This window comes from Tiliqua scincoides, chromosome 2 (genome assembly GCF_035046505.1).
Source record: "Tiliqua scincoides isolate rTilSci1 chromosome 2, rTilSci1.hap2, whole genome shotgun sequence".
NCBI classification, from domain to species: domain Eukaryota; kingdom Metazoa; phylum Chordata; class Lepidosauria; order Squamata; family Scincidae; genus Tiliqua; species Tiliqua scincoides.
In genome coordinates, this window is record NC_089822.1 from 251,266,156 (window position 1) to 251,291,692 (window position 25,537).

The following is a 25,537-nucleotide window of genomic DNA, read 5'->3' on the forward strand; positions in this document are numbered from 1 at the left end:
CACACACACACACACACACACACACACACACACACACACACACACACACACAGTGTGAGCTCCCTGATAGCAAAAGCACTCCTGCCACAGCTGGAGTGAAACACCCCATTTTTTTAGGTGGGGAGATGCTCCATTGGGCTATAGGAAACTCCATTGGGCTATAGCAGGGGTGCTCAAACTTTCAACTTTAGGGATGCTGGACCTTTAACAAGTGTATAGAAGAGAGAATTTCAGCAGGTGCAGCTTGTCATCTGTGGAATGACAAGCTGCACCTGCTGCAATTCTCTCTTCTATACACTTGTTAAAGGTCCAGCATCCCTAAAGTTGAAAGTTTGAGCACCCCTGGGCTATAGGAAAGCCTATAGTTAAAGTGTTCAGAACTAATATATAAGGTCTTGAGCCCAGCTGGTGGCCATCAGTGCCTCAAGTATTAGTTCCAAACACTTTGAACCTAAGAGTTCCTGTGGCTCAGTTGCTAAAGTGCTGGTCTGTAGAACCAGCAGCTAGGGGTTCAAATCCCTATGAGGAATAAAAAATTTTCTTTTTTCAGATGGGGAGGTGCTCCATGGCTGCAAAATATAGAGGTTGGTTGCCAGTTGCCAAAAGGGGGGCCAGTTGAGGCTGCAAAACTCCTCAAAGTTCAGTCCCAGGCAGGCTTTTTTTTTTTTTAAAGTCCCAGGTGGGACGTAACCCACAGTTAAGCTCCTGGAGTGAGCCCCCTGCTGGAGGCTGTGGGTTAAGTGCTACGTGGGACTTAAAAAAAAAAAAAAAAAAAAGCCTGCCTGGGACTGAACTTTGAGGAGTTTTGCAGCCTCAGCTGGCCCCCCTTTTGGCAACTGGCAACCAACCTTTATATTTTGCAGCCATGGAGCACCTCCCCACCTAAAAAAAAGAATTTATTCCTCATAGGGATTTGAACCCCTAGCCTCTGGCTTCACAGACCAGCACTTTAACAATTGAGCCATAAGAGCTCTCAAGCTCACAGTATTTGGAACTAAATACTTGAGGCGCTGATGGCCACCAGCTGGGCTCAAGACCTTATATATTAGTTCTGAACACTTTAACAATAGGCTTTCCTATAGCCCAATGGAGAGAGTGCTGGGCTGTGGAACACAAGGTTGGAGGTTCAAATCCCTCCCTAGCCAGCAGTGCAGGTGGGGGGGGGGGGGTGGCGGCGCAGGGAGGGAAAAAAGGTGGGGGCAGGGAGAAGGTAAAAAAGGGGGTGGGGCGGTGCAGACAGGGAAAAAAGGTGGGGGCAGGGAGGAGGGGAAAAAAGGTGCCGGAACGCTGTTCCGGTGCGTTCCATTACAAAAAAAGCCCTGATCCTGACCAAGGAATTGTCAGATAGAGGTTAAAAGAGAAGATGTTTCAGACCTCATTGATAAATTAAAGATCAATAAGTCACCGGGCCCTGATGGCATACACCCAAGGGTTATTAAGGAATTGAAGAATGAAGTTACTGATCTCTTGACTAAAATATGCAACTTGTCCCTCAGAATGGCCACGGTGCCAGAAGATTGGAGGATAGCAAATGTCACACTGATCTTTAAAAAGGGAAAGAGGAGGGACCTGGGAAAATATAGGCTGGTCAGCCTAACATCCATACCGGGTAAGATGGTGGAATGCCTCATCAAAGATAGGATCACAAAACACATAGATGAACAGGCCTTGCTGAGGGAGAGTCAGCATGGCTTCTGTAAGGGTAAGTCTTGCCTCACGAACCTTATAGAATTCTTTGAAAAGGTCAACAGGCATGTGGATGCGGGATATTATATATCTGGACTTTCAGAAGGTGTTTGACACAGTCCCTCACCAAAGGCTACTGAAAAAACTCCACAGTGAGGGAATTAGAGGACAGGTCTTCTCATGGATTGAGAACTGGGTGAAGACCAGGAAACAGAGAGTGGGTGTCAATGGGCAATTTTCACAATGGAGAGAGGTGAAAAGCGGTGTGCCCCAAGGATCTGTCTGCTCTTCAACCTCTTCATAAATGACCTGGAAACAGGGGTGAGCAGTGAGGTGGCTAAGTTTGCAGATGACACCAAACTTCTCTGAGTGGTGAAGACCAGAAGTGATTGTGAGGAGCTCCAGAAAGATCTCTCCAGACTGGCAGAATGGGCAGCAAAATGGCAGATGCGCTTCAATGTCAGTAAGTGTAAAGTCATGCACATTGGGGCAAAAAAAATCAAAACTTTAGATATAGGCTGATGGGTTCTGAGCTGTCTGTGACAGATCAGGAGAGAGATCTTGGGGTGGTGGTGGACAGGTCGATGAAAGTGTCGACCCAATGTGCGGTGGCAGTGAAGAAGGCCCATTCTATGCTTGGGATCGTTAGAAAAGGTATTGAGAACAAAACAGCTAGTATTATAATGCCGTTGTACAAATCAATGGTAAGGCCACACCTGGAGTATTGTGTCCAGTTCTGGTCGCTGCATCTCAAAAAAGACATAGTGGAAATGGAAAAGGTGCAAAAGAGAGCAACTAAGATGATTACGGGGCTGGGGCACCTTCCTTATGAGGAAAGGCTACGGCGTTTGGGCCTCTTCAGCCTAGAAAAGAGGCGCCTAAGGAGGGACATGATTGAGACATACAAAATTATGCAGGGGATGGACAGAGTGGATAGGGAGATGCTCTTTACGCTCTCACATAATACCAGAACCAGGGGACATCTGCTAAAATTGAGTGTTGGGAGAGTTAGAATAGACAAAAGAAAATATTTCTTTACTCAGCGTGTGGTTGGTCTGTGGAACTCCTTGTCACAGGATGTGGTGATGGTATCTGGCCTGGACGCCTTTAAAAGGGGATTGGACAAGTTTCTGGAGGAAAAATCCATTACGGGTTACAAGCCATGATGTGCATGTACAACCTCCTGATTTTAGAAATGGGCTATGTCAGAATGCCAGATGCAAGGGAGGGCACCAGAATGAGGTCTCTTGCTATCTGGTGTGCTCCCTGGGGCATTTGGTGGGCTGCTGTGAGATACAGGAAGCTGGACTAGATGGGCCTATGGCCTGATCCAGTGGGGCTGTTCTTATGTTCTTGTTGAGCTCTGCATTCATTGGATCAGGACAGTTCTGGGGACCTTGTGTTTCCCTTCACCTGGAAACTGAGAACTGTTTGACAACTTGCAAGTAAGCATGCACGTGTGGCTCAGTTTCACTTTCCGTAGAGCTACATTCTCCTTGTTAGCTATCAGCCTGTCAGCTTCAGTTTCACAACCCACCAACAATCAGGTCGCAACTCACTTGTGGGTCCCAACCCACAATTTGAAAAACACTGCACTAAAGTATCTCAAAATATTTACCATTATATATACAGGTGGAGCTTATCCACATTAGTTCCCTTCTGTGACTCAGCAAGATTAACAAAAAATGCGTTGTGCTAAATTCCATAGAGTTACGCAAATAGCTGCAGCCTGACACTTCCAGATGGAAGGAAGCTAAGGCAGCTGTTATCAATCCCCTCCCCTCCGTACTCAGCCCTCCCAGTTGCCAGCTGCCTGGCTTCTTTCACAGTTGGGATGCTGATCTTTTAAGAGTCCAGCCCTATGTGTTTCTACTCAGGAGTAAGCCCCATTCCAGTCAATGGGGCTTACTCCCATGAAAGTGTGGAGAGGATTGTAAGCTATCTCTCATGCTTTGCTTGGTGGGAAGGCTTGCTTGTGTCAGTGATAGCCTGCACCATGGGGGGGGGGGTTGCTTGTGTCGGTGATTGTCTGCACCATCTCAATGGGGGGGGGATTTGGCAAACACTCCCTGGGTTTTTTAAAGGAATCTCCTCTGTTGCTACCACACCTGCCCCTCTGTGTGAGTGAGTGAGTGAGAGCGCGCGCTCCACCTTGCTGCACGTGTTCTGGCTATAGAGATTTTTGCCCCCCCCTTCCCCTCTTTAGCCTCTTTGCTTGCTCAGGGGCTCCAGGAGTGTTACTGTTCCTTCAAAAGGGGAAGCTGCTCCAGGGCTATTTCCCTGCCTGGGCACGGCAGAAACTTTCTGCAGTGTTTTGGGCTGCCTGGAAATGGAGCAAGACGCCAGCGCAGGGCAAAGGAGGCAAAGGTGTGTGTGACTTTCAGTTTCCCCACCCCATTCTCAAATCTGCAGATAAAAAAATCCATGGATAAATAGGCTGCACCTGTATCTCAAGAAATTCTCCTTTTTGTTTCGTTTGCAATAAATGTTTGCAGTAACCAGTACCTCCCAGCAGATGGAGCTGGGATGCCACAGAAACTCTCAGCCTGCTCCCTCACACACCCCCTTCTCTGAGGAAGTTTGCAAACAGGCTGGAGTCATGAAGCAGACAAAGCAACAAAAGGAATTTGATTGTGATCTAGTTAATTGTCACTAGCTTAAGCTATTTACACTGTTCTAGGAATCCCCAATCAATGTACTTGTGGGTGACCAAATGGATGCTTCTCTCTGAGTTTTGAATGAATGGGTTGTTCAGGTGACTGGCAGAGAGCAGTTCCTACTTCCTGGGGGCTGGGACATTTATAACTTTGCCTGGATGATGGCATCAAGATACCTGCTTGGAGGAGTGGAACCTTACCCATCTGGTCAGTCCATCCCACCCCCTAGACCTAGATGGACATGTTTGCATGCCCAATTGCTAAGTTCCTGTGAGTCTCAGTACTGCAAATATAGAGGAATTTCTGAAATCCACGGATACAAGTGAGGCTGGATAATGGACTGCTTGCAAAGTGTGCCCCAACATCGCAATATTTACCTACATAAAATAATTCTAAATATCATGCAAGTATGGAGCATATCGTAACAAACAACAAATTCCCTACTGGCTAAACATCAAAGAATATGCAGCAACTGTTACCCTGCACATGCCTAATCTTGTCTGATCTTGAAAGCTAAGCAGGGTCAGGCCTGGTTAGTACTTGGATGGGAGACCACCTGGGAATACCTGGTGCTGTAGGCTTATACCATAGTCTTTCGAGACTGAAGGTTGCCAACCATAATATATGTCTCTGCCCACACTTCTTATACATTTCTTCTTAACTTTTCAGTTGTTTATTTAGACTGGGGGTTCCCAACCTTTAGGAGCCTGTGGACAACTGAGACAAAATTTGGAATTATTATTATTATTAGTGTCCAATATTTCTAATCAAATACACTAGTTGAGCTATTGAGGCACTGATTTTCCACAGTTAGCTGAAAATGGAATTAAAACAGAGTACAAGAAGGTGCTATGCTATTCAGCAATGCTTTTCCCCATGGCCAAGTTCCTTCTACAATGTTTGCTAAAACTCCCATTGAGCAGAGAACTTTTGCAATGTGAATAAAAAGCTTCCTGTTTTCAGGTTCTAGCCATTCCATTGTTTCCTTCCTTCCTTCCTTCCTTCCTTTATTTATTTAATTAATGAATTTTATACCCTGCCTTTCTCTCATCTTATGGTTCCCAAGGGCCCAATCCCATCCAACTTTCCAGCACCGGTACAACCGCAATGCAGCCCCAGGGTAAGGTAACAAATGTTCCCATACCTTGAGGAGGCCTCTGTGACTGCACCCCCAACACAGGAAGCAGTGCATACCCCACTGGCACAGCAGCACCGGCACTGAAAAATTGGATAGGATTGGGCCCCAAGACAGTTAATGATATATCAGCTAAGTACAATGAAAGTCAATTAACCCATTTCTGCCCAGCACACAGGTGTACACATTTGATCCCTGTTGAATATATGCAACACTGGGCAGAAATGGCTTAAAATTAAAAGCAATATAATTCAAAATGAAACAATATTAACACAACCCTTGGCATAAAAACTCCAACATATTTAAAAGTCTGTGGTAAAACAGGAGCAAAAAAACCCTCTCAATTAAAAATGGCAGCATAAATACCACAGATGGTTACTGTAAAGATAATATATAATACAAGTGTGGTCAAGGCAGCCATAAAAAGTAGAATATACATAGAAATATAATGAAACATACTCTCCACCCACCCTAACTACACAATAAAAGCTAAATGAAACAAAAAAGTGTTTAATCCCCACCAGAACACAAGAGAGGAGACAGTGCTCATATACCAGGGCAGGGAGTTCCATAATTGTGGTGCCACCACAGAGAAGACCCTGCCTCTTGCGACTGCACTTTGCACTAATTGCAATTTCTCAAAAAAGTCTTCAAGGGCAGCCCCACTTAGAGGACATTAGTCCTCTGAAGTAGTCTAACTGAAATGTCACCAAGATCTGGACCACTATGATCAAGTTAGACAGATCAGCCATCAGGGTATGGCTGCTGTTGGCACATCAGCCAAAGGTGGGCAAAATCCCAACTGACCACCACCACAACCTGGTGATCCAGAGCATTTGTGAATCTGGGAGAACTCTCAAGCCACCTACCTGTTTCTGCAGAGGGAGTGCAAACCCATTCAGAATAGGGCAGGTGTCCAGCACCTGCATTATGGATTTCCAGACATAGGACTTCTGTTTTGTCTGGATTTAATTTCAGTTCATTAGCCCACATCCAGTTCCCAATCACTTCCAGGCAGCACTTCAAGACCTTGACAGCCTCCCCCCTCCAATAATTGATAGAAAGAAGAGATAGAGCAGGGTGTCATCAGCATATTGATGGCATCAACTTTACATCACTGAATGCTTCTCATGTTTTCATGTAGATGTGAAACAGCATGGGGGATATAGAAGGCTATGACACCCACATATCAATGGCCAAGGTGCTGAAGAAGGATCCCCAGCATCACCTTCTGGGACCTGTTAGCCAGGAAAGAGCTAAACCAGTGCAAAATAGTGCCTTCAAGACCTAATGGCCAACTGAGCCAGAAGGACACCATGATCGAATGTGTGGAAAGCTACTGAGAAGTCCAGCAGGATCAATAGGGACACACATACCCTGTCCAGTCCCCAGTGCAGGTCATCTACCAGAGTAACCAAGGCTGTCACAGTTCTGAAGCCAGACCTGAAGCCAGACTAAAAGGAATCCAGATAATCTCATGCAGGAAGAAGGTTTAGGTTGGCTGACGATTAGTAATGAATTGCCTCTTAGTTGCTCCTTATTTGGATGAAACAGATTATCTGGGCATGGACAAGTTTCTGGAGGAAAAATCCATTATGGGTTACAAGCCATGATGCGTATGTGCAACCTCCTGATATTAGAAATGGGCTATGTCAGACTGCCAGGTGCAAGGGAGGGCAGCAGGATGCAGGTCTCTTGTTACCTGGTGTGCTCCCTGGGGCATTTGGTGGGCCACTGTGAGATACAGGAAGCTGCACTAGATGGGCCTATGGCCTGATCCAGTGGGGCTGTTCTTATGTTCATGTGACTAAGGATGTGTGTGATGCATGCACAAGGCATGATGCACACATGTTGTGTCCTCTCCCCTGGCATTCTGGCAAGTTGCCTTAACTCTCTGTGTGAACGTATATGGTGTGTGTGTGTGTGTGTTTTTCTGGTTATGCTTTTGCTTCTGCTTTGGGTGAACTTTGGCAGCAATTCTAACTGTAAGCTCCTTGGGGCAAATAATTTTTCCTTAAAATGAAGCATGATTTTTATAGTCCAAATCTATGCTGTCAGCCTGCACAATGCACCAACCCAAAGGAGTGTGTGCTGCATTCTATTGTGGGGGTGGCAACCAGATAGCCCAGGAGAGGTATTGGTAAGTGAAATTATTTTTTACTTACCTTTGCATAAGCTGCCTGGCTGTACTGCCAATTTGCTGCCAATGGGTCTTCTCAGACATATACCAGCTATTTAGCTGGTGTTAGTCCAGGGAGCCTCAGGGGGCATGTTGGGCAGAGAAAAGGGGGATAGGCTCTAATCTGTGCTGCTGCCACTGAGATTCTCCCCCTCCCACCTCTGAACTGCCCCCACATTTGCCCACTCCCTGTCCTGATCCTCTCCCAAACCTCTCCTGCCACCACCGTATCTGCTCCAGTGCAGGCCAGGTGAGCTGCTGGGGTGTGTGCCTGGGCCTCCAGCTATTTGCACTGTCCCCTGCCCATGTATTGTCAGAGCAGCGTTTGCGCTGCCATAAGCCCAGGAGAGGATCAGGGCATTACTTTCACTTCTCTTTCCAGTATGCAATTATGTTGATGGCAACACATTAACTGACAGGGCTGGTGCCAGTGTTTCAAGGGCCCTCTAGCAAAAATCCTTTCAGGGGCCAACTACGTAGTTTCACTGTGTATGCGTTCCAGCAAAACTGCTCCCACCTGTTACCTTTCCCCTTAATATTGAGAGGAAGCAGCAGCATGGAGAACCCTTTTCCTTCCCCAGCCAGCTCCATTTTAAAATTCCTGTCAGTTTCAGCCCCTGATGCTGCATAAGGCATGATAGCTGGGAATTTTTAAGTAGCAAGTGGGAAAGGAAAAGGCATTTTGCCAAAGCTACCCTATTTCAGCATTGCCAAGTAACTGCTTTTTTTTTTTGCCCTGGAGGGCTTCCCCGTGCCTTGGAATGCCTTATAAGGGCAAAAAAGTCACTTCCATTTTTTTTTTTGCTGAAGTTGCTTTTTGTGTGTGGCCAAAATGGCCATTCTGAAGCCCTCAGAGGCAGTGGGTGGACATGTGCGGCCTCTGCGGCCATCAGAAAGCCCTCTGGAGGTGACCGGAGCATGGTTGCGGTCACTTTCAGAGGGTTTAAAGGGGCCAAAACCAAGGATTTCATTATCCAGTTTTCTGTATCCATGGGGGGTTCTGAGAATGAATCCCCTGCTGAGACTGTCTCACCCGTAGCTGCTAAATATTCACAAAAAAAAGCCTAGCCAGCACCAAACATGACAAATTCTCCCTATTCCCGAAAGTCATGTGCGTCTTGAAACTTTACTCCTTCACATAGTTTGCTGTAGCCTGGTTGCTTAGATAGTGCAGATAATACAAGGTCAAGGAGCACATTCTGAGCAGAGACACTCCTAGCTGAGCAGTACAGCTGTCCTTCTTCTCTCTTGTAATCAATTCCCAGTTACACAATGGCTGAATAGATTTTCCAACTCCTGTGATACACAATGCAAAATGCACGCATACAAAAATGTACATGCAAAATAAACCAGCAAGTCTGAGTCATTTCAGGGTCACAAATATAGTCACAGGGCATTTTTTTCTGACAGTGGGGAGGAGGGATGAGGGAGCAGCAGCAGACAGCGGGGGGGGGGGGGGTCTGCTGAGCTTGGCCATAAGCTCTTGCATAGGGTTTGAGCCTGTCACTTGTCTGGCAAGGCCTCACACTTGAAGTCAGCCTTCAAGCATGCACAAATAAAGAGTACAAGGTAAATACTGAAGCAACTAATCACAAGCAGTGGTTCTCACACATTTAGCACCGGGACACATTTTTTAGAATGAGAATCTGCCAGGACCCACCAGAAGTGATGTCATGACTGGAAGTGACAGCATCAAGCAGGAAAATTTTTAACAATCCTACCCACACTTATCCAGGAGTAAGTCCCATTTACTATGATTGTTAAAATAATATACATAGTAGCTTGTTAAAAGTGCAGGACTGTAACATTTCCCCAAATGCAGTCACATCCCATGGGAGCATCAAGTCTAATATATTCAAAATAAAATATTGAAATATTGAAATGAATGGGGACCCACCTGAAATTGGCTTGTGCCTCACCTAGTGGGTCCTGACCCACAGTTTGAGAAACACTGATCTAGAGACTCTGCTTTGAGAATTCCTGGTCTATCGCCTCCTGTCCAGTCAGTGCCAACTTCGGTTGTCTTAATTACTCCAGCAAGTGTCTTGCCTGGGGCTATTTTTTCTCTCGGGTTTCCCAGCATTCTTGTGTAGTTCAGTATTCTGTGCCCTATCTCAGGAGAACTGCAGGTGTGCAGAAATGCCTTCTCCTCCTCCAGCTCCTGCTGGTGGTGCCTGGGAGTTGTCCTCTGTTGTGGGTGGAGACAAAGGTAGCTGAGTAATTCCTTCTGCTCCGGTTTATCTGGTCCTTTGGTTTATAAACCCAGGGGCAGTTCTGAGAGCATCAAAGCAGCAAGGTTCAAAGAGGAACGGCTGCCTTCTGGAGGACACAAAATCTGCAATTTCCAAGCTTTAGGTATGATTGCTTCAAAAGCTATGAAAAGGAGACCTCTGGTGGGGTGTATGTTGGAGTTGGGGGAAAATGGCAGTGTTGTGTGGGTGGAAGCCTGAAAGTTCTGGTCAGAAAAAGAAAGGTGGTTCAATTTTGATTTGTAAAAGAGTTGGATCGAGATGTAAAATTGCCCCCCTTTTTGTTACAGGCAAGGTTCAGGACAGCTGTTTATTATTCAACAACTGATGCTATATTGGGCATCAGGGGTTGGCCAGGTCAGGCACTGATGGAGGTCCTACACCAAAAGAGGATCAACCAAGCTGGGCCCCCCATCCCAAGTACCACTGGCAGTAATCTGCCAATGTGCATTACTTTCTATGCTGGGACAGGGTTGCCTACTGAAACTCTGCCTGTTGTGCAGCTGTTAAAGTCACAAGATAAGGGTCTTGGGAAAACTCATTTATCTCATGTTCTGAGATCATTGTGCTTTCATACTGAGTCAAGGGGAAGCCTTCTGTTGAGTCAGGCCCTGAGTCCCTCTTGCCCAGCACTCTCCACTTCGCTGCTTTTAACTGGAGATGCCAGGGGTTACACCATATTGCAGTATCCCTGCTTGGAGGCCCTGCTGCTTTAGAATTCCGCAACTGATTTGGGAATTGCTTCTTTGAACAGCTGTTGCTTGAAGCACTTGGAATATTTTTAACAAATGCATGTAATAGGCAGGTTCAAATGGATTTTCTCTCTAGTCTGGCTGTCTCGTACCTTTGGAGGTTTACCACCTTTCCTTGCAATGTGTCTTCCCTCATTTAGACCATCTGGGAAACATTTTGTTAAATGTATGTTTGGCTCTACATGCGCTTCTAACATGGGCCATCGGGTAGCCCAGGCAATGTTTAGCAATGCCACTCACTCGCGTGCTGCCTAGGCAACAGCGGTTGCAAACATGCCATAAGGCATGTTGTGGTGGCTACCATATGAGTGGCTGGTGGGGAGGCTTGCACCACTCAATGCTGGACTTCTCTGGCAGTGGCAGGAGCTGCAAAAGTGGTGCATGACAAGCTCCCTGCTGAGTGGTGGGGAGGTGTTTTCTGGGCAGTTGAAAGAAAGAGAGGGGGAGAAACTGGGAGGAGGGAGGGCAGACTGTGGGGCTGATTGAGCCTGGGATGGGGGTGGGGATGGCAGCAGAGATCTTATCCCCCCTCCTGGGCCTGAGAGTCCAACACAGGTCGCCCCGGCAATTCACCCTCTTAAATAGTGGGCACAGATCCAAGTAGACCCATTGAGGCTGCTTAAGTTCTGCACAGGGTAAGGGAACCAATGTTGCCTTTCCCTGAAAGAACCTCCAGCTACTGCTCTGATCCTGCAGGATACAGCTGTGATCATTTCAGTGCCACTGTACTGTGTGGTACCAGGGCAACACAGGATTAGGCCCTTAGTCTGTCCATCTCTTGGCTTGGGGTACACTGTAATATGGACAATGTAGGCTAGTCTGCTTGGAAGTCTTGTTGGATAAAAGCTCTTTTCTAGAGCAAAGGGTGTACCTTTATTGTCTATTGACCTGTCAAACAGGAGGTGAGCAGAAGAGACCTAGGTAAATATAGCACAGCATAAAAAGAGCATGCAGTGACCCAAATATCAGACATGGACACCTAGTGGTATTAGGGCCCAATCCTATCCAATGTTCCAGTGCTGGTGCAGTTGTGCCAGTGGGGTGTGTGCTGCATCCTGTGATGGAGGAACAGTCACTGGGGCCTTCTCAAGGTATAGGTACATTTGTTCCCTTACCATGGGGCTGCATTGTGGCTACACTGGAGCTGGTATGTTGGATAGGATTGGGCCCTTAGTGGCCACAGCTGTGCATCAGTTTTTAATCTTGTAGCTATGTGCCAGTTCCTCTCAAAACCTGATTTCTACTGCATGGCAATTATCAACTGTTCTCAAATGTTGCAAAATACCAGCCATCAAATATTTGCAGAATACCTGGAGAATATCACACAGGCAGAGACTGTTTAGAGAAGACGTTGACCACCAAAATGCACAAGGATTTGAGAAGAACGGGAGGGGAACCGTTTCATTCCAGCCTTTAAAAAAAAGTATTATTATTCCAGTCATGTTTATAGAACATTTCAGCAATAGCAGAAGCTGCCCAAAGAGATGGTCAAATTTTCTTCCTTAAAGAATTTTAAGAAAGACACAGTATTAATGTTAGCAAGGTTGGATCAGCTGACCTACTGATTGCTGCACCCTTTGTCATTCTGTCAGCAGGATGTCTGATCGTAGTTCAGGAGATAAGAAAGTTCGTGATAGAGATTCTTTTCTCATCAATGAAATCTCTCTCTGGTTCACTGCATTTGGTCAGGCTGGAGTATCCATTACAGGTGGGGGAATACGCCTTGTAATGTTATTTTTCTCTTCCGGATTCTGTAGGCCTGAAACTTCCTGTGAGACCTCACTATGGCTAGCAATCATCCAGCATCTGAACCCTCTGCAGAACCAGGTGCCCCTCCTGTGCCAAAACCTGACAGTCCTTTGGTTCCTGTTTCAGAGAAACCACAGCCTGAGGAGCCTCCCAATCTTGAAGCTGTCCAGCCACTGGGACCTCTGGTGCCCGTTGCACCTTGGCCACCACTGCCTGAGTGGCCAGAGAAACCACCTGGAAACTCCTCCACCACTGCCACCACCAGCACCACTGCTGCCAATGAGGCTGATGATAATAATAGCGATGATTAACTTTATTCCACCATGTTCTCCAGAGATGTCTCTGGCTGTTACAGAGACACTCCTTACCTTCCCCTGATCTCACACATTCCCCTGTTCAGCAGATTTCAGCTTGGAAGCTGTGACAACATTCAAAACTTCTAAAAGTCAAGATGACTCTGGCTCACCATGTTTGTTGCCTATTGATGAAAGCAACTTGGCTTTGGTGATGAACATGCTGAGCAGGTGCCCACTCATCAGTACTGCACTTTGTCCTGATCTGTCTGTCTGTCTACGCACCTGATCGGTGTGAATATCTTATCACTTCCTATCTGATCCATGGAGACTCAAATCTATTTTCTGTAATATCCCATCTGGTATATTATACCATCTAGTTTAATATACTAATAATATCTAATATACCATCTATTATGGTATAATGGTTCTAAAAGAGGGTTCTGTTACTTGTCTTGTAAAAGAAGGCTCCAATAAAACATTTGAATTAGAAATGTGTTTTCTTAATGAGTGGAATAAATGGGTTTGAAAGTATGCTTGGTTAAATTAACAACCATACATAGTAAATGTAATTAAACCAATTAAGGAAGAAGGACTTCCATTATGAGTCATAGCTGCGCATGATTATGCTTCCCAATTACAATACAGCGGGCCTTCATATCCATAGATCCCATATCTGCGGATGTAGTTATCCCCAGATCAGGTTCAGCTCCCCCAGCATGTGCACCCCCAGTGCTCCCCCTCTGCCTCCAGAGGGGGGAACGGCCCCTGGACTGCAGGGAAAAGCGTTTGCCCATATCCGTGGTTTTGGATATCCACAGCGGGTTCCAGAATGGAACCCCTTCAGATAAGGGGGCACGCCTGTATATAGAACAATCACAGGGGAAAAAATAGGCCAGTGGAGGGATTTCAATTTTTTAAAATCCATTTAAGTTGTATTTTTCAGACAAAAGATATAGCCCTAGTAGTCCAGTGGTTCTAATACATTTAGCACCGGGACCCACTTTTTAGAATGAGAATCTGTCAGGACCCACCAGAAGTGACATCAAGCAGGAAAATTTTTAACAATTTTCAGGAGCCAGGTGACATTTACATGACCCTAAAAAGCTCCTGCTAGATTTCATTTCCCAAACAACTGTGATCATGACACTCACATAAACAGGGCAAAAAACAACTTTAATACCAATCTCACCTTGCTTTCCTTACATTCTCCTTTCACTGCCTGCATGAAGAATAGTGAATCCTTACAGAAGGGGGGGGGGGGGAACCAATACCAAACTAAAAACAAGACTGCAAAGAGAGCATGTGTGCTTCGGGGCTTAAGGGAGAACTTGCAGAGCTGTTGCCAATGCATTACAAACAGATTAAAGCCGCAGCTCAAGAATAAGTTCTAGGCCTAGCCTTGTGGCAGTAGCCCATGGTCCCAAGCAAAAGGGCAAACTGGTTGTGCTAGATGCCAACAGACAGAGCTCTCTGCCATCCTCCCATTCATGTCACCTTCCGCTTCTTGGCTGAGGGCCTCTCAAAGACATCACGCACCCCAGCTGCCTTTTGCTTGAAGAACTTAGTGTTTTGTGCACTCTCTTGGCCCCAGGCAGAGTCAAAAGAGGTTGTATCTTGGTCCACCAAGTGTGTGTACTTGGTTCGTCCAGAGCGCCCAAAGTTCTTCACCTGCATGACTTTGGGTAAGATTGTCTTGTTGAAGTGATCCTCCAGAGTTGGGGCACTGAAATCCCTCTTGTATACAACCTCATCTTCATCCATGAAGAAGGCCCCTCTGTGGTAGTACTTCTGCAGGAACTTGTATTTGCCCTTCACGGCCTTGTTTGTAATGACTTTGCCATTAGCACGCAGCTCTGCACGCCGTTCCTCCTCGGTCAGGTTCCGCACCCGCTCAATCTCCGCCTTCTCCTTCTCCAATGCCTCCCGCTCCCGCTTGATGCGCTTCAACTCTCGCACTTTCCAGGCTTCATACTCCTCCTCGTCGTTCTCATCATCTGTGTCCAGAGCATTGAGGGCTGCCAAAGAGCGCCTGTTCTCCTCCAACTCTTTCTTGGCTTCTTCTTCAACAATCTTGAGGGTATATTTGTGCCTCTCCTCGGCCATCCGCTTGGCCTCCTGCTCCAGTTCCTTCTGCTTAAGGGCCTCTGCCTCTCGTTCCTGGACGGTGACCCTGTCCTTTCTGCGGATAAAGACTGGCTTGAGGCGCGGCTCAGCCTCATCCTCACTGTCTGTGTACTCCTCGTACTCAGACTCTGACTCCGGTTCCTCCCCAGAACGGCCTTCGTCCTCCAGCTCCATCGCCTCCAGCTCCTCGTTCTCGCGCTCCTGGGCTCGGTGGCGCATCAGGCCGCGGCGACGCTCGATTTCCTCTTCGTCAACCTCCTCCTCCTCCTCCTCGCTGGTGTCCTCTCGCTCCACGGGCCAGGCCTCTCCCTCCGCCTCCGAGTCGCTCTCCCCCACCGCCTCGGGCTCCGCGATCCTCCGGTGCCTGGCCAGCCTCTCCTCCGCGTCCTCGGAGACGCGGTTCTGCAGGCGGCGCAGCCGGGGGTCGCTGGCCGGCTCCTCCTCCTCCTCCTGGGGCTCCGGCTCCTGCTCGCGGCCCTTCCTGAGGAACGGGAAGTCCTCGTCCTCCTCCTCCTCCGAGGACTCCACCGGCGCGTAGTCCGGCCGCTTGCCCGACACGTAGCGCTTCACCTTCACCTTCTCCATGGAGAGCTCGCCCTTCTCGTTGCGGACGGGCACGGCGCCCGCCGTGGACTGGATCGGCGGCTGCTTCATGACGGCGCTGCTGGGGCCCGACATGGCTGCGACAGAGCGCAGCGGGCGGCAGAGGCTTCTGACCGGAAGCGGAACGGTGGAGCTTCCGGCGCAGGCGGAGCGCGCGAGCGGAAGCTGCCGTGCCGGAGAGGCAGGAAGGCCGGCGCCCGCCCCTTCCGCTTCCGCGCCGGAAGCAGCCGTGCCTCGCCTGACAGCTGGTGCTGGGTCCGTCCTCAGGCGCAGCCGCAGCGCCGCTTGGGGGTCGGCCGGGTGAGGAGTCCCGCAGGGCCTGAACCCTCCCGGCCCTCCGCGTCGCGAGCGGGCGGCCAGGGCCTGAGCGCGGGGCCCCGGAGGACGAGGCCCGGGCCGGCGTCGCGACCCCGCACTGCAGCGGCGCGCGAGGCTCCGCTCGGCCGGCTGGCAGAGCCGCAGGCCTCGCGTGCGGGCCCTTCTCCGAGACTGCTGGCAGCGCTGTGCAGAGGCGGGCCGGAGGCCGAGGAAGGCGCCCGCGCCGTTCCCGCGGAACCGGCAGGGAGGCCGCGCCTCGAGCAGCACCGAGGGAGGCGCGGTAGAGCCTGCCTGGCGCGGGGAGCGCAGCCCGCGGCTGCGGAAGGGGCAGGGGGGCTCCGAAGGGCGTCGCAGGAGTCCTGCAGTGAGACCGGCGCGCTCGCGAGGCGGCTCTGCAGTGCCTTCTCCGCCTGGAATGCGCCTCCTGCCGCTGCGCTGGCCTGTTTGCACGTGGAGGCTTCCTGAAGATGCCTAGGACGATGCTGACATAAACAGGGCCATGTTTCATAGCTGACTTGCAAAAAGCTTGATTAAACCCTTTCTAGCAGTGCAAAACGTCTCTGGGAAGAAGAATCCATTCACTCTCAATTAGCAGTCCTGACTCAGCATGTAAGGAAGAGTTTGTCAAAGCACTTGAAAGGTCACTGGGGGAAAAGTGATTCCAGCATCCCAGACTCTGGGATTAGTCATTCTGTTGAGTGGAACTAGAGCTCCTTGGAGATTGGCCCCCGCAGTTTTCTTTTTAGCTGAAACAATGAAAAGATGAAAAAACAGAGTACAGGCATGCCCCAGGAGCTGCGGGGGTTCTGTTCCTGCAGTTAACTGAAACCACGGATAACAGGGCAAGCCCCCTTCACCCTCAGGGTCCCTCCACCCTCAGGGTAATCTGAGCCCAGCACAGCAGCTCCCCAGGGACTCCTAATGCCTTATAAGGCATTAAAAACATAACTTCTGGGTTCACAAAAAACTGGAAGTCACTTTTTTTCATTGTAAGACTCCGTCTGAGCTTAGCAGAGGCCAGGGACAGACATGCACAGCCTCTGCTGGGCTCAGAGGACCAGTTCCCCTCGCCTCTGGGGGTGTGTGTGTGCAGGGGGCCCCACTGACCATGGATAAGTGAATTCATGGATACAGGATCCACGGATATGGGTCCCTCCCTTTACTTTTATGATGGGCAGACTTCCTCAGCACTCTGTAATTCCCCTTTCTCTCATATCTAGGACAGAGGCATCCCTAGGGTGGGTGCTACCCAGTGTGACGCTTACCTGGAGAAGCTCAGTCTTCCAGAAGTTCAGGGGTGACATAATGATGCAATCATGTCACCCCCAACCTTCTGGGCTATTGTACTGATTAAAATGGGAAAAAGCCCATCTCCAGACTGCCTGTGTTCTGTGATTTTTTCCCCGCTCCAGGCCCAGTTGTTTTTTGTTGTCATTAGCAAGTGACAAAGACACAATCATACACAAGAGCGCAAGGTGGCTGGGCATGGAATGGGCTGAAGATTGCTGAATGGAGGCTTAGGCATTGTGGTGTCACCCTTCCTGACATGGAGGCTTAGGCATTGTGGTGTCACAATTAGGGTGCAGGCCACGTCAGGTGTTACCCTTCCTGAGGTGTAAGCCTTTCTGACATGGAGGCTTAGGCATTGTGGTGTCACAATTAGGGTGCAGGCCACGTCAGGTGTCACCCTTCCTGAGGGTGACACCTGACGTGGCCTGTACCCTAATTGTGACGCTACTGAACTGGAATAAGGGGGTAGGCTTTCAGGGTAGAGGATGTGTCTTCCAGGAAGTTTAAAGCTCTAACATGTACTCAGAAATGATTCCCTATAAATTTCAAGGCATATTTTCTTCTTCTGAGGATGTCCTAAATATTCAGATTACTGGGAGCAATTTGGAAGTGACTAATATGGATTTTTGGGTCGTCATGGACTGCTCTGGAGGGGGCACAGGATTTGACAGCAGCCTCTGCCACTATGCCACCACCCGCCTTCCAGGCCCCAATTTGCCCTCTTGCCCACTCTCCCTCAGCCCAGTTCTGCCCCTCCCCGCCTTCCACCCACCCTCCCCCATCCCAAAAGGTTCCCCGCCGCCCAGCAGGGATACCTCCCTGTGCTCCTGTCTCATGTCTTGCCGACGCTGAGCCACAGTGCTGACTGGCACTGACCTCTCTGCTGGCGCTGGGTGTTTCTCATAGGCATTGGAGTGCCATTCGGCACTTTTATGGCACCCAGTGCTGGCGGTGGGCTGGAGCGCCAGCTCTGTGCTCGATAGGATCAGGCTCTTAGAACACAAGAAGCAAGCTAAAATGAAAGATGTCGTAATGTTTACAGAAGATGCTGAAACCAATGCTTTGAAAATCCCTTAGCTTTGCAGTGTCTTAGGTATGAGAACCTCTTTAGGTATTTATGGGTCATAAACAGTTTCTTCAAGTGAGTTTCTTCTTCAGAAAGGGGGACAAACTGCAAGATCTGATGCAATATGTATGTTCAACTATAATGATGAAATCAGTTGTTCAATCACTAAGCAAACGAAGAGCTTATCTTCTGCCACCTCAGATATGTTTCTTACATGAATAACAATTAGGACATGAGTAAGTAGATGATTCAGAATTTATCTTTGATTTGCTAAGTTAAATAGATATTACACTTAAGAAAATTAGACCCTACACTGGTGTGATGCCACAAACTTCAGAATTTGGAAATGGCCAGGCGTGGTGTTAGAGGTTAGCCAATTCAGGCACTGGTTGAGAGCCCAGGGACTCACAGGGACCCAACTGGCTGCCCTCTGAAGCCCTTAGATGCAGGTTGTAGTGTCAAAGTTGCTCAACCGAATAATGTGTATGGTCATTGACTTGTCCCACTGTCACCATCTGCAACTGGGCTTCCTCAGAGGTGTCTAAAATGATGGTGGGGCCTCTGAGGAAGCCCATTTGCAGAAGGGGAGGGCAAGAGAAGAGGTTGTTTGGGCCCCCCTTTATCAACGATGCCAGAGTAGTGAAGGAAGGGCTTTCACTGATTGTTCCTCCCCCTCCCTTTCTCCAGTCCATCATGGTCAGGGAAAGTAAGAGGAGCCATTTTAGAGGCTGACATTTGCTCTGCTGGAGCACTAAGAGGCTCTCTGAGACTACTCCACCAGAAAGGAGTATGCATGTATGTATGTACCCTTCTCCAAGTAGGGCAGGCTGTTACAGGATCTGTGGGGATAGAGACCTGGAGACAAGCAGGAGGCAAACAACCTGTTCAGGGTCACTAGCAACAAAGGCCAAGACAATCCTTGATATTTTCCTTCATGTGCCTTCTGGGCTCAGCACCAGAGAGAAATCGGCAGGCAGGCAGTGAGTCACAGCTGAAGGACTTTGTTGCCAAGAGACTCCAATGAAGCAGGGCTGTGCTGGGGCACCCACTCCCAGGAGGAAAGCCCATCAGACACCCAGAGTATGGGTGGAGGCACAAATAACAGCTGCTGCTCTCCCAGTGCTCAGGTGGCCCCTATATGGTTTGGGGGGGAGGAGCTGTGCTCCTGGTCCCTCCTCCTTTGCTGCTCCTGGAAACCTCTACCAAGATTTCTTGGGGGAAGGGCAGGGCTGAAGGGACCAGGACTGAGCAAAGGCTTCCTGGAATAGGAACTCTCCAGCCCCAGGAACTCCATTTCCCAGCAGGCCCTGCTGTGCTCTGGGACTGACCCTGGAGGCGGGGCCTTGCACAGGCTGGTGAAGGAGGGAGTGGGAGACATGAGCCCAGTGAGGGCCACCTGGGAGCAGGTGTGTGGAGGCCCCGCAAGGCCTGCAAGTGGCAGTTCCTGCCTGCGGGGAGAGGCGGAGCGGAGGCTCTGTGGCTATGCAGGCTGCACTGAGAGCCGCGCAAAGAAGGGCCTCCTGGACTCTCCTCCTGCAGCTGTGAAGGGGTCCTGGCTGGACTGGCAGCCCCAGTGCCTGGCTCAGGACCTCCTGCAGCCCCCTGGGGGTCCCGATCCCCCCAGTGACTACAGCCCCCCTGCCTCACCTGGCCCTTGAACCGTCTGTTCTCCTGAGCCAGGTATCGGGGGGGGGGGGGATTGCTGGACCCCACATATCAGTGCAGAGAGGCAAATCTCCTCTCCAACCATCCACCCAGCCAAGACTGTGACTGCATTCAGTGTCAGGCTTGGAGGCTGCCATGTTTTCTACCCTCTAGCTTAAAAGAAAAACGGGTAGCTTGGTGAGTGTGCTAGAAAATGAAAAACAAATGGGACTCTAGCGTGCTAGAAGGAGGGGAAAAAACAGCTCTCCAGCTCTTCTAAGATTGGAAACAGAAAGATAGTTGGAAACTTCAAAGCATTGGAAGCCATTATGATCAGGACAAACAGACATTCCATTCCTCTGTGAATCTGCCCAATCTGCCACTACATCCATCACTTCAAATAGTGGACAGGAATTCAGGCATGTACATGAAGCAGGAACACAAGGTTAAAAAAAACTCATACAGGTTTTATTGCTCTTCCTGACAGATAGAAGACAAATGGAATGAAAGCAGACCAAATCCTGTTTGGGAACAGAAATGGCTGCCGCTCATTCAGGCCAGGTAAGGGGGATTTGCAGCTTGGGCTTTTCCTCCTGTAACATGAGCATTTTTGCCTCAGTCTGGACAATCTGTGCTATCTTTGTTTCCTTCCTACTAACCCACCTGATGTTCTCCTTTCCCTGTACCCAAAATCTTCTGCCTGCATCCCTTCACCCCCTGCATTCTCCCCATCTCTGCACTTCTCCTTCATAGGAGTTTCTCTCTTGTCCCCTCCCTTTTCACCTCCTAGCTATTTTCCTTCAGGGCTCAAGTGGGCTGGTACCCACCTGGACAAGTCTCCACCGCAGTCAGAGCAGCAGAAAGTTACGTTACATTTTTGAAAGTAGGAAAAGTGATGGGGATTAGAATGTGTGAAAGCAGCTACACAACACACAAGGTTCTCAGTCCTGGGTAAGCTTTCCTGGGAATAAACCCCATTGGAAGCAGTAGGGCTCAATTCTGGGCTTACATGTATAAGATTGTGGTGTCAGTTTGGAAGCTGGGGTGGAAGGAAAGGATCCTCTGAGCTTCCTTTCAAAAAACATGGGAATCTTCATTGGAGCTAGAAGCCCCAAAGATGGCAATAAAAAGTTGAGAGGGAATGTGTGAGAATTTATTTTCAAATGTATAAATGTTTCATTCTTTCATAGAAACTGTACTACAATTTGAATTGTATTCATGGTCCCGGCAAGTCCAATGTTGCCAATAGAACATTTCTCCTTTTTCTTTCAGGGTCTGATTTCATTTACAGAGATAGCTGTGTATTTCAGCAGTGAAGAGTGGGCTCTGCTGAGTCCACGCCAAAGGCTCCTGTATGAGGCTGTCACGATGGAGAATTATGAAAATGTGATCTTTGTAGGTAAGGAGGATCCTTTGGCCTTGAATGGATAGATGCTGCAGGTAGGAACCTCCACTCCATTGGCTGTTTCCAAGGGGAGTTGGTAGCCAGATTGCATGACCAAGGCATAGCTGTTGCTGTGCCTGATGGCCCCACATCCTCCCCTCCTGGCCAGCCCAGACCTAGGTCTCTTGATGACGAGGGGAGCTCCAACCTGGCAGCATGATACCATAAATGAGTTGGAAATCCCTTGGCTGCCCTTTCGAGGAGGTGGATGTGTTTTGGAAAATTGATTCGTCTAAACTGGCAGGTGGCCTCCAATCCCAGAGGTCTAGAGGATGGCCACATTTTTAATTGTCAGAGCAATTATCTGCCCCTCCACGTTCCCACTTTATTAATCAGGCCAGGCATTTCGAAGAAACACATTCTTCCATGATCACACCTTGCTTACAGAGCACATTTGGTTCAGTGAACAAAAGCTATATCCTGGGAGCTTCCTAACTTGGAACAGAGACACAAAAGAACGACTGAGAAGCTTAGGTGGTCTTACCAACTTTGTGACCTTATTCAATTAAGGAGTCGATATTGATGAAGCAACCGCCCTCCAGAATTAGCTACTGCACCCTTGGTAAGATGCAAAACAATACCAAGAATCATTTAGGGCCATGGATGAGCCCTCAAGGGCCATCAAGCTTCAAAACCAGGTTCCTAGATGAGCTCACTGCATAAGAATGATGGAATATTGTAAACCCTAGGTGGATTACTGGATTCCCTGAATCATACTTTGGTTCCTTGCAGAGTCTCATAGGAAGCATGGTCTGTGTTAGCAGGAAATGCTAGCACTCTCTGTACTGTCAAAGGCAAGAGAGTTAGATTTCTCTGTGAAAGCAGGCTCTGTGCTCTGAGAAGTGGCACTCATGGCCTTTTAAAAACTATGCAGTAAATGCATGCCCCCGATACATGGAACCCCAGCAGATACGGGGGCATGCATGTATTGTATATGTATTGACCCATATGTGTTTGCAGTTACTAAGAGCCTTATCATTTTATTTTCTTGTACTATACATCAGTTTATATTTTTTTTCTGGGAACAACATTACTGCTCCTGCACTGGTATCACAGGAGGTGGGCAAAATGCTAGGTTTTTTGAGGCACAGGGACGTTTGTGTAAAGTGCCCCCTCTCCCTTTCGCAGCAGCAACTGGCTTGGAAGGCAAGAGGGAGGGCCGCTTTACACAGGTGTCTCTGTGCCTAAAAATACTTAGCGTTTTGCCCCCCCTCCAGGATCATTAGTGTGTCCTTGTGCCTGCCAAGCCACTTAGGAAGCTGTGCTCCCCCATTCCCCAGTGCACAGGCATTGACCCCAGTAGTAGGACACTAATCACACAGGCAGCACTGATGCCCATTGGTGGATAACAAATAGGTCATGAGAATACTTATGCCTCTCCCAAGGCCAGATTCCTGGTTGCCTGGATGACAGAGACACTGAGGAGATGGGTTCTGGACTGGAAAGGAGCAGGACAACACATGTCTGTAAGGGAGACCCCAGTATAAGGGATTCAGGGCCCAATCCTATCCAATTTTCCAGTGCCAGTGCATGCACTGCAACTTTTGGTGGGGAGGCAGTCACAGAGGCCTTCTCAAGGTATGGGAACATTTGTTGCCTTACCTTGGGGCTGCATTGCGGCGGCACCAGTGCTGGAAAGTTGGATAGGATTGGGCCTTCAGTCAGTACCAGTAATGAGGTGGTAGTGGCAGGATGCAAGACTGAGGGCTCTGTCTTCATATCCATCTGATGCCTGGTCTGGAGTCTTATCCTAGTGGTGAGCGGGAACTAGAAAGGGTGCAGTCATGCTTCATAGATCCCTATTAGACATCCCATTCCCCCCTGACTCAGGGGCCCACTTCCCCAACTAGTTGCAGTTTCTTGCTTTGGTCTCTTACTGCATTTCTTTTCTTGTTTCAACAGCATCGATTTGGGACCAGATGGGAAGAAAGAAAGAGCAGGTTCAGTCTTTACAACAAAGAGTCCACAAAATCGAGAAGCCCTATAAGTGCCAGGAGTGTGGAATGACCTTCAGTCAGAGTAATATACTTAAGGCCCACCAGAGAACCCACACAGGGGAGAAACCTTATGAGTGCCAGGAGTGTGGAATGACCTTCAGTCGGAGTAGTGTACTTAAGGTCCACCAGAGAACCCACACAGGGGAGAAACCCTATAAGTGCCAGGAGTGTGGAATGACCTTCAGTCATAGTAGTGTACTTAAGGTCCACCAGAGAACCCACACAGGGGAGAAACCCTATAAGTGCCAGGAGTGTGGAAAGACCTTCAATTGTATTGGCAATTTTATAAGACATTACAGAACCCACACAGGTGAGAAACCTTATAAGTGCCAGGAGTGTGGAATGACCTTCAGTCATAGTAGTGTAGTTAAGGTCCACCAGAGAACCCACACAGGGGAGAAACCCTATAAGTGCCAGGAGTGTGGAATGACCTTCAGTCGGAGTAGTGTACTTAAGGTCCACCAGAGAACCCACACAGGGGAGAAACCCAATAAGTGCCAGGAGTGTGGAATGACCTTCAGTCATAGTAGTGTACTTAAGGTCCACCAGAGAACCCACACAGGGGAGAAACCCTATAAGTGCCAGTTGTGTGGAATGACCTTCAGTCGGAGTAGTGTACTTAAGGTCCACCAGAGAACCCACACAGGGGAGAAACCCAATAAGTGCCAGGAGTGTGGAATGACCTTCAGTCATAGTAGTGTACTTAAGGTCCACCAGAGAACCCACACAGGGGAGAAACCCTATAAGTGCCAGGAGTGTGGAATGACCTTCAGTCGGAGTAGTGTACTTAAGGTCCACCAGAGAACCCACACAGGGGAGAAACCATATAAGTGCCAGGAGTGTGAAATGGCCTTCAGCCATAGTAGTGCACTTAAATCCCACCAAAGAACCCACACAGGTGAGAAACCCTATAATAGCCAGTTGTGTGGAATGACCTTCATTCAGAGTAGGAAACTTACTTGCCACCAAAGAACCCACCCAGGAGCGAAACTTTATATAGCTTAGGAGTGTTAAAATTTGTTTTGTGCTGAGTCAGGCAAGGATAGGTGTGTCCCTTGTTCACATCAAATACTTGATATTTGAAAAATTCCTGCTGTTTCTGCAGCATTTGTTTGAAATGCAGATGAACTTGCTTGTTCTTGTTTCTCAGAAAATAAAATTTGTCAAAATTGCCCTATAATGCAGTAGTTTTAACACATTTAGCACTGGGACCCACTTTTTAGAATTGTAATCAGTTCGGACTCACCAGAAGTGACGTCATGACTGGAAGTGACATCATCAAGCAGGAATTTTTTTTAGCAATCTACCCACACTTACCCAGGAGTCAGTCCCATTGACTACTGTTGTTAAAAGAAGATATACATAGTAGCTTGTTAAAAGTACAGGTCTGTCACATTTCCCCAAATGCTGCTGTTGAAGACTATCAGAGATTAACATAAAAAGCACAAGAGAGAATCATACGGCTCCACCGTATCATGAACCCTGTGTTGAACCTTCTGGCCCAACACAGGGACTCTCAACTCTGTGCCTGCAAAAGTACCAGTGCTGACTTGAGTGACCCTGTTACGGGGCCTGCACCCTTACCCAGGGAAAGGGGACGAATGACTCTTCCCCAGAGGAGATGCCAGCGGTTGACCAGTGCACTTAGGATACAGTGGTAACCATTTTGGCACCACTTCTTCTCTGGGCGCCAGGCAGTTTAGGATTGGGCTGCCCCACCCTCCATCTGCTGTGGATGCCAGCTTCATCAGATGGCTTCATGTTTGGGCTGGCCATAGCCAGGTACATAAGAGGGCAAAACCTTATCCAGCCCCTTTGTAATTCCAGCATTCTATCAAAGTACCTTTATGTGTTGGAAATAGTAAAACATGAAGTTGTATTAAATTATGATTGTGTTAAAATGAATACTCCTGCTTTGTGGCAAAGGTGAGAAGGACAGTTTAGTGCTTTGGAGTCAGGTCACATTGGAATGAGTCAGGCCTTTTGAAGAGGAGGAGGAAGGAAGGAAAGCACACAAGGCAAAGCACCATCATTGCCATCACCACCTGCTTGTGTCTCTTCGGGCATGGACCGTACTTCTTGCTGCTCACCATGGTTGTAGAAACACCATCTACCCTGTGAGGAAGAGAAGAAATGAAACATTTTCTAATACGTAGAAAAAAAAACACTGTGAGTCATTTTGAGCTCATGGAATACAGCAAGATAGAATGTAAATCAAAATCATTATTATAATTATAGTTTTTGTTGTTGTGAATTGCTCTTGTGGCCCTGGTGGATACAGAAGGCGCAGGATAAAGCTTTCTTTAATAATAAGTACCATAATACATTTAGGTAAAGTCTTTGGAGTG

The 25,537-nt window shown here is 48.4% G+C and overlaps 2 protein-coding genes and 1 pseudogene across 3 annotated transcripts; 2 read left to right on the top strand and 1 right to left on the bottom strand.

Moving 5' to 3' along the window:
• Nucleotides 1-4,804: 4,804 nt before the first annotated feature.
• On the top strand, nucleotides 4,805-4,924 carry LOC136642867 (5S ribosomal RNA; annotated as a pseudogene).
• Nucleotides 4,925-13,855: 8,931 nt separating this feature from the next.
• On the bottom strand, nucleotides 13,856-15,541 carry LOC136640293 (microfibrillar-associated protein 1A-like). The gene has a single exon (XM_066615309.1). It carries the CDS (start codon nucleotides 15,503-15,505, stop codon nucleotides 14,189-14,191), a length of 1,317 nt encoding a protein of 438 aa, XP_066471406.1. The 5' UTR covers nucleotides 15,506-15,541; the 3' UTR covers nucleotides 13,856-14,188.
• A 138-nt stretch (nucleotides 15,542-15,679) lies between these two features.
• Nucleotides 15,680-24,362, top strand: LOC136642065 (zinc finger protein 180-like). 2 transcript variants are annotated; one of them, XM_066618270.1, is made up of 4 exons: nucleotides 15,680-16,357; nucleotides 20,236-20,309; nucleotides 21,021-21,147; nucleotides 23,095-24,362. In XM_066618270.1, the coding sequence occupies exons 2-4, from the start codon at nucleotides 20,286-20,288 to the stop codon at nucleotides 24,192-24,194; spliced, it is 1,251 nt and encodes a 416-aa protein (XP_066474367.1). In that variant the 5' UTR covers nucleotides 15,680-16,357; nucleotides 20,236-20,285; the 3' UTR covers nucleotides 24,195-24,362. The 2 variants fall into 2 exon arrangements, with proteins under 2 accessions (XP_066474367.1, XP_066474366.1); XM_066618269.1 differs by lacking the exon at nucleotides 15,680-16,357 and adding an exon at nucleotides 19,440-19,510.
• The last annotated feature ends 1,175 nt before the right edge of the window (nucleotides 24,363-25,537 follow it).

Coding starts and splice junctions, on each gene's coding strand:
- LOC136640293 (XM_066615309.1), bottom strand. CDS start 15,505: ATGTCGGGCCCCAGCAGCGCCGTCATGAAGCAGCCGCCGATCCAGTCC.
- LOC136642065 (XM_066618270.1), top strand. CDS start 20,286: ATGGCTGCCGCTCATTCAGGCCAG. Junction 20,310..21,020: donor CTGCCGCTCATTCAGGCCAG/GTAAGGGGGATT, acceptor TTTTTCTTTCAG/GGTCTGATTTCATTTACAGA. Junction 21,148..23,094: donor TGAAAATGTGATCTTTGTAG/GTAAGGAGGATC, acceptor TTGTTTCAACAG/CATCGATTTGGGACCAGATG.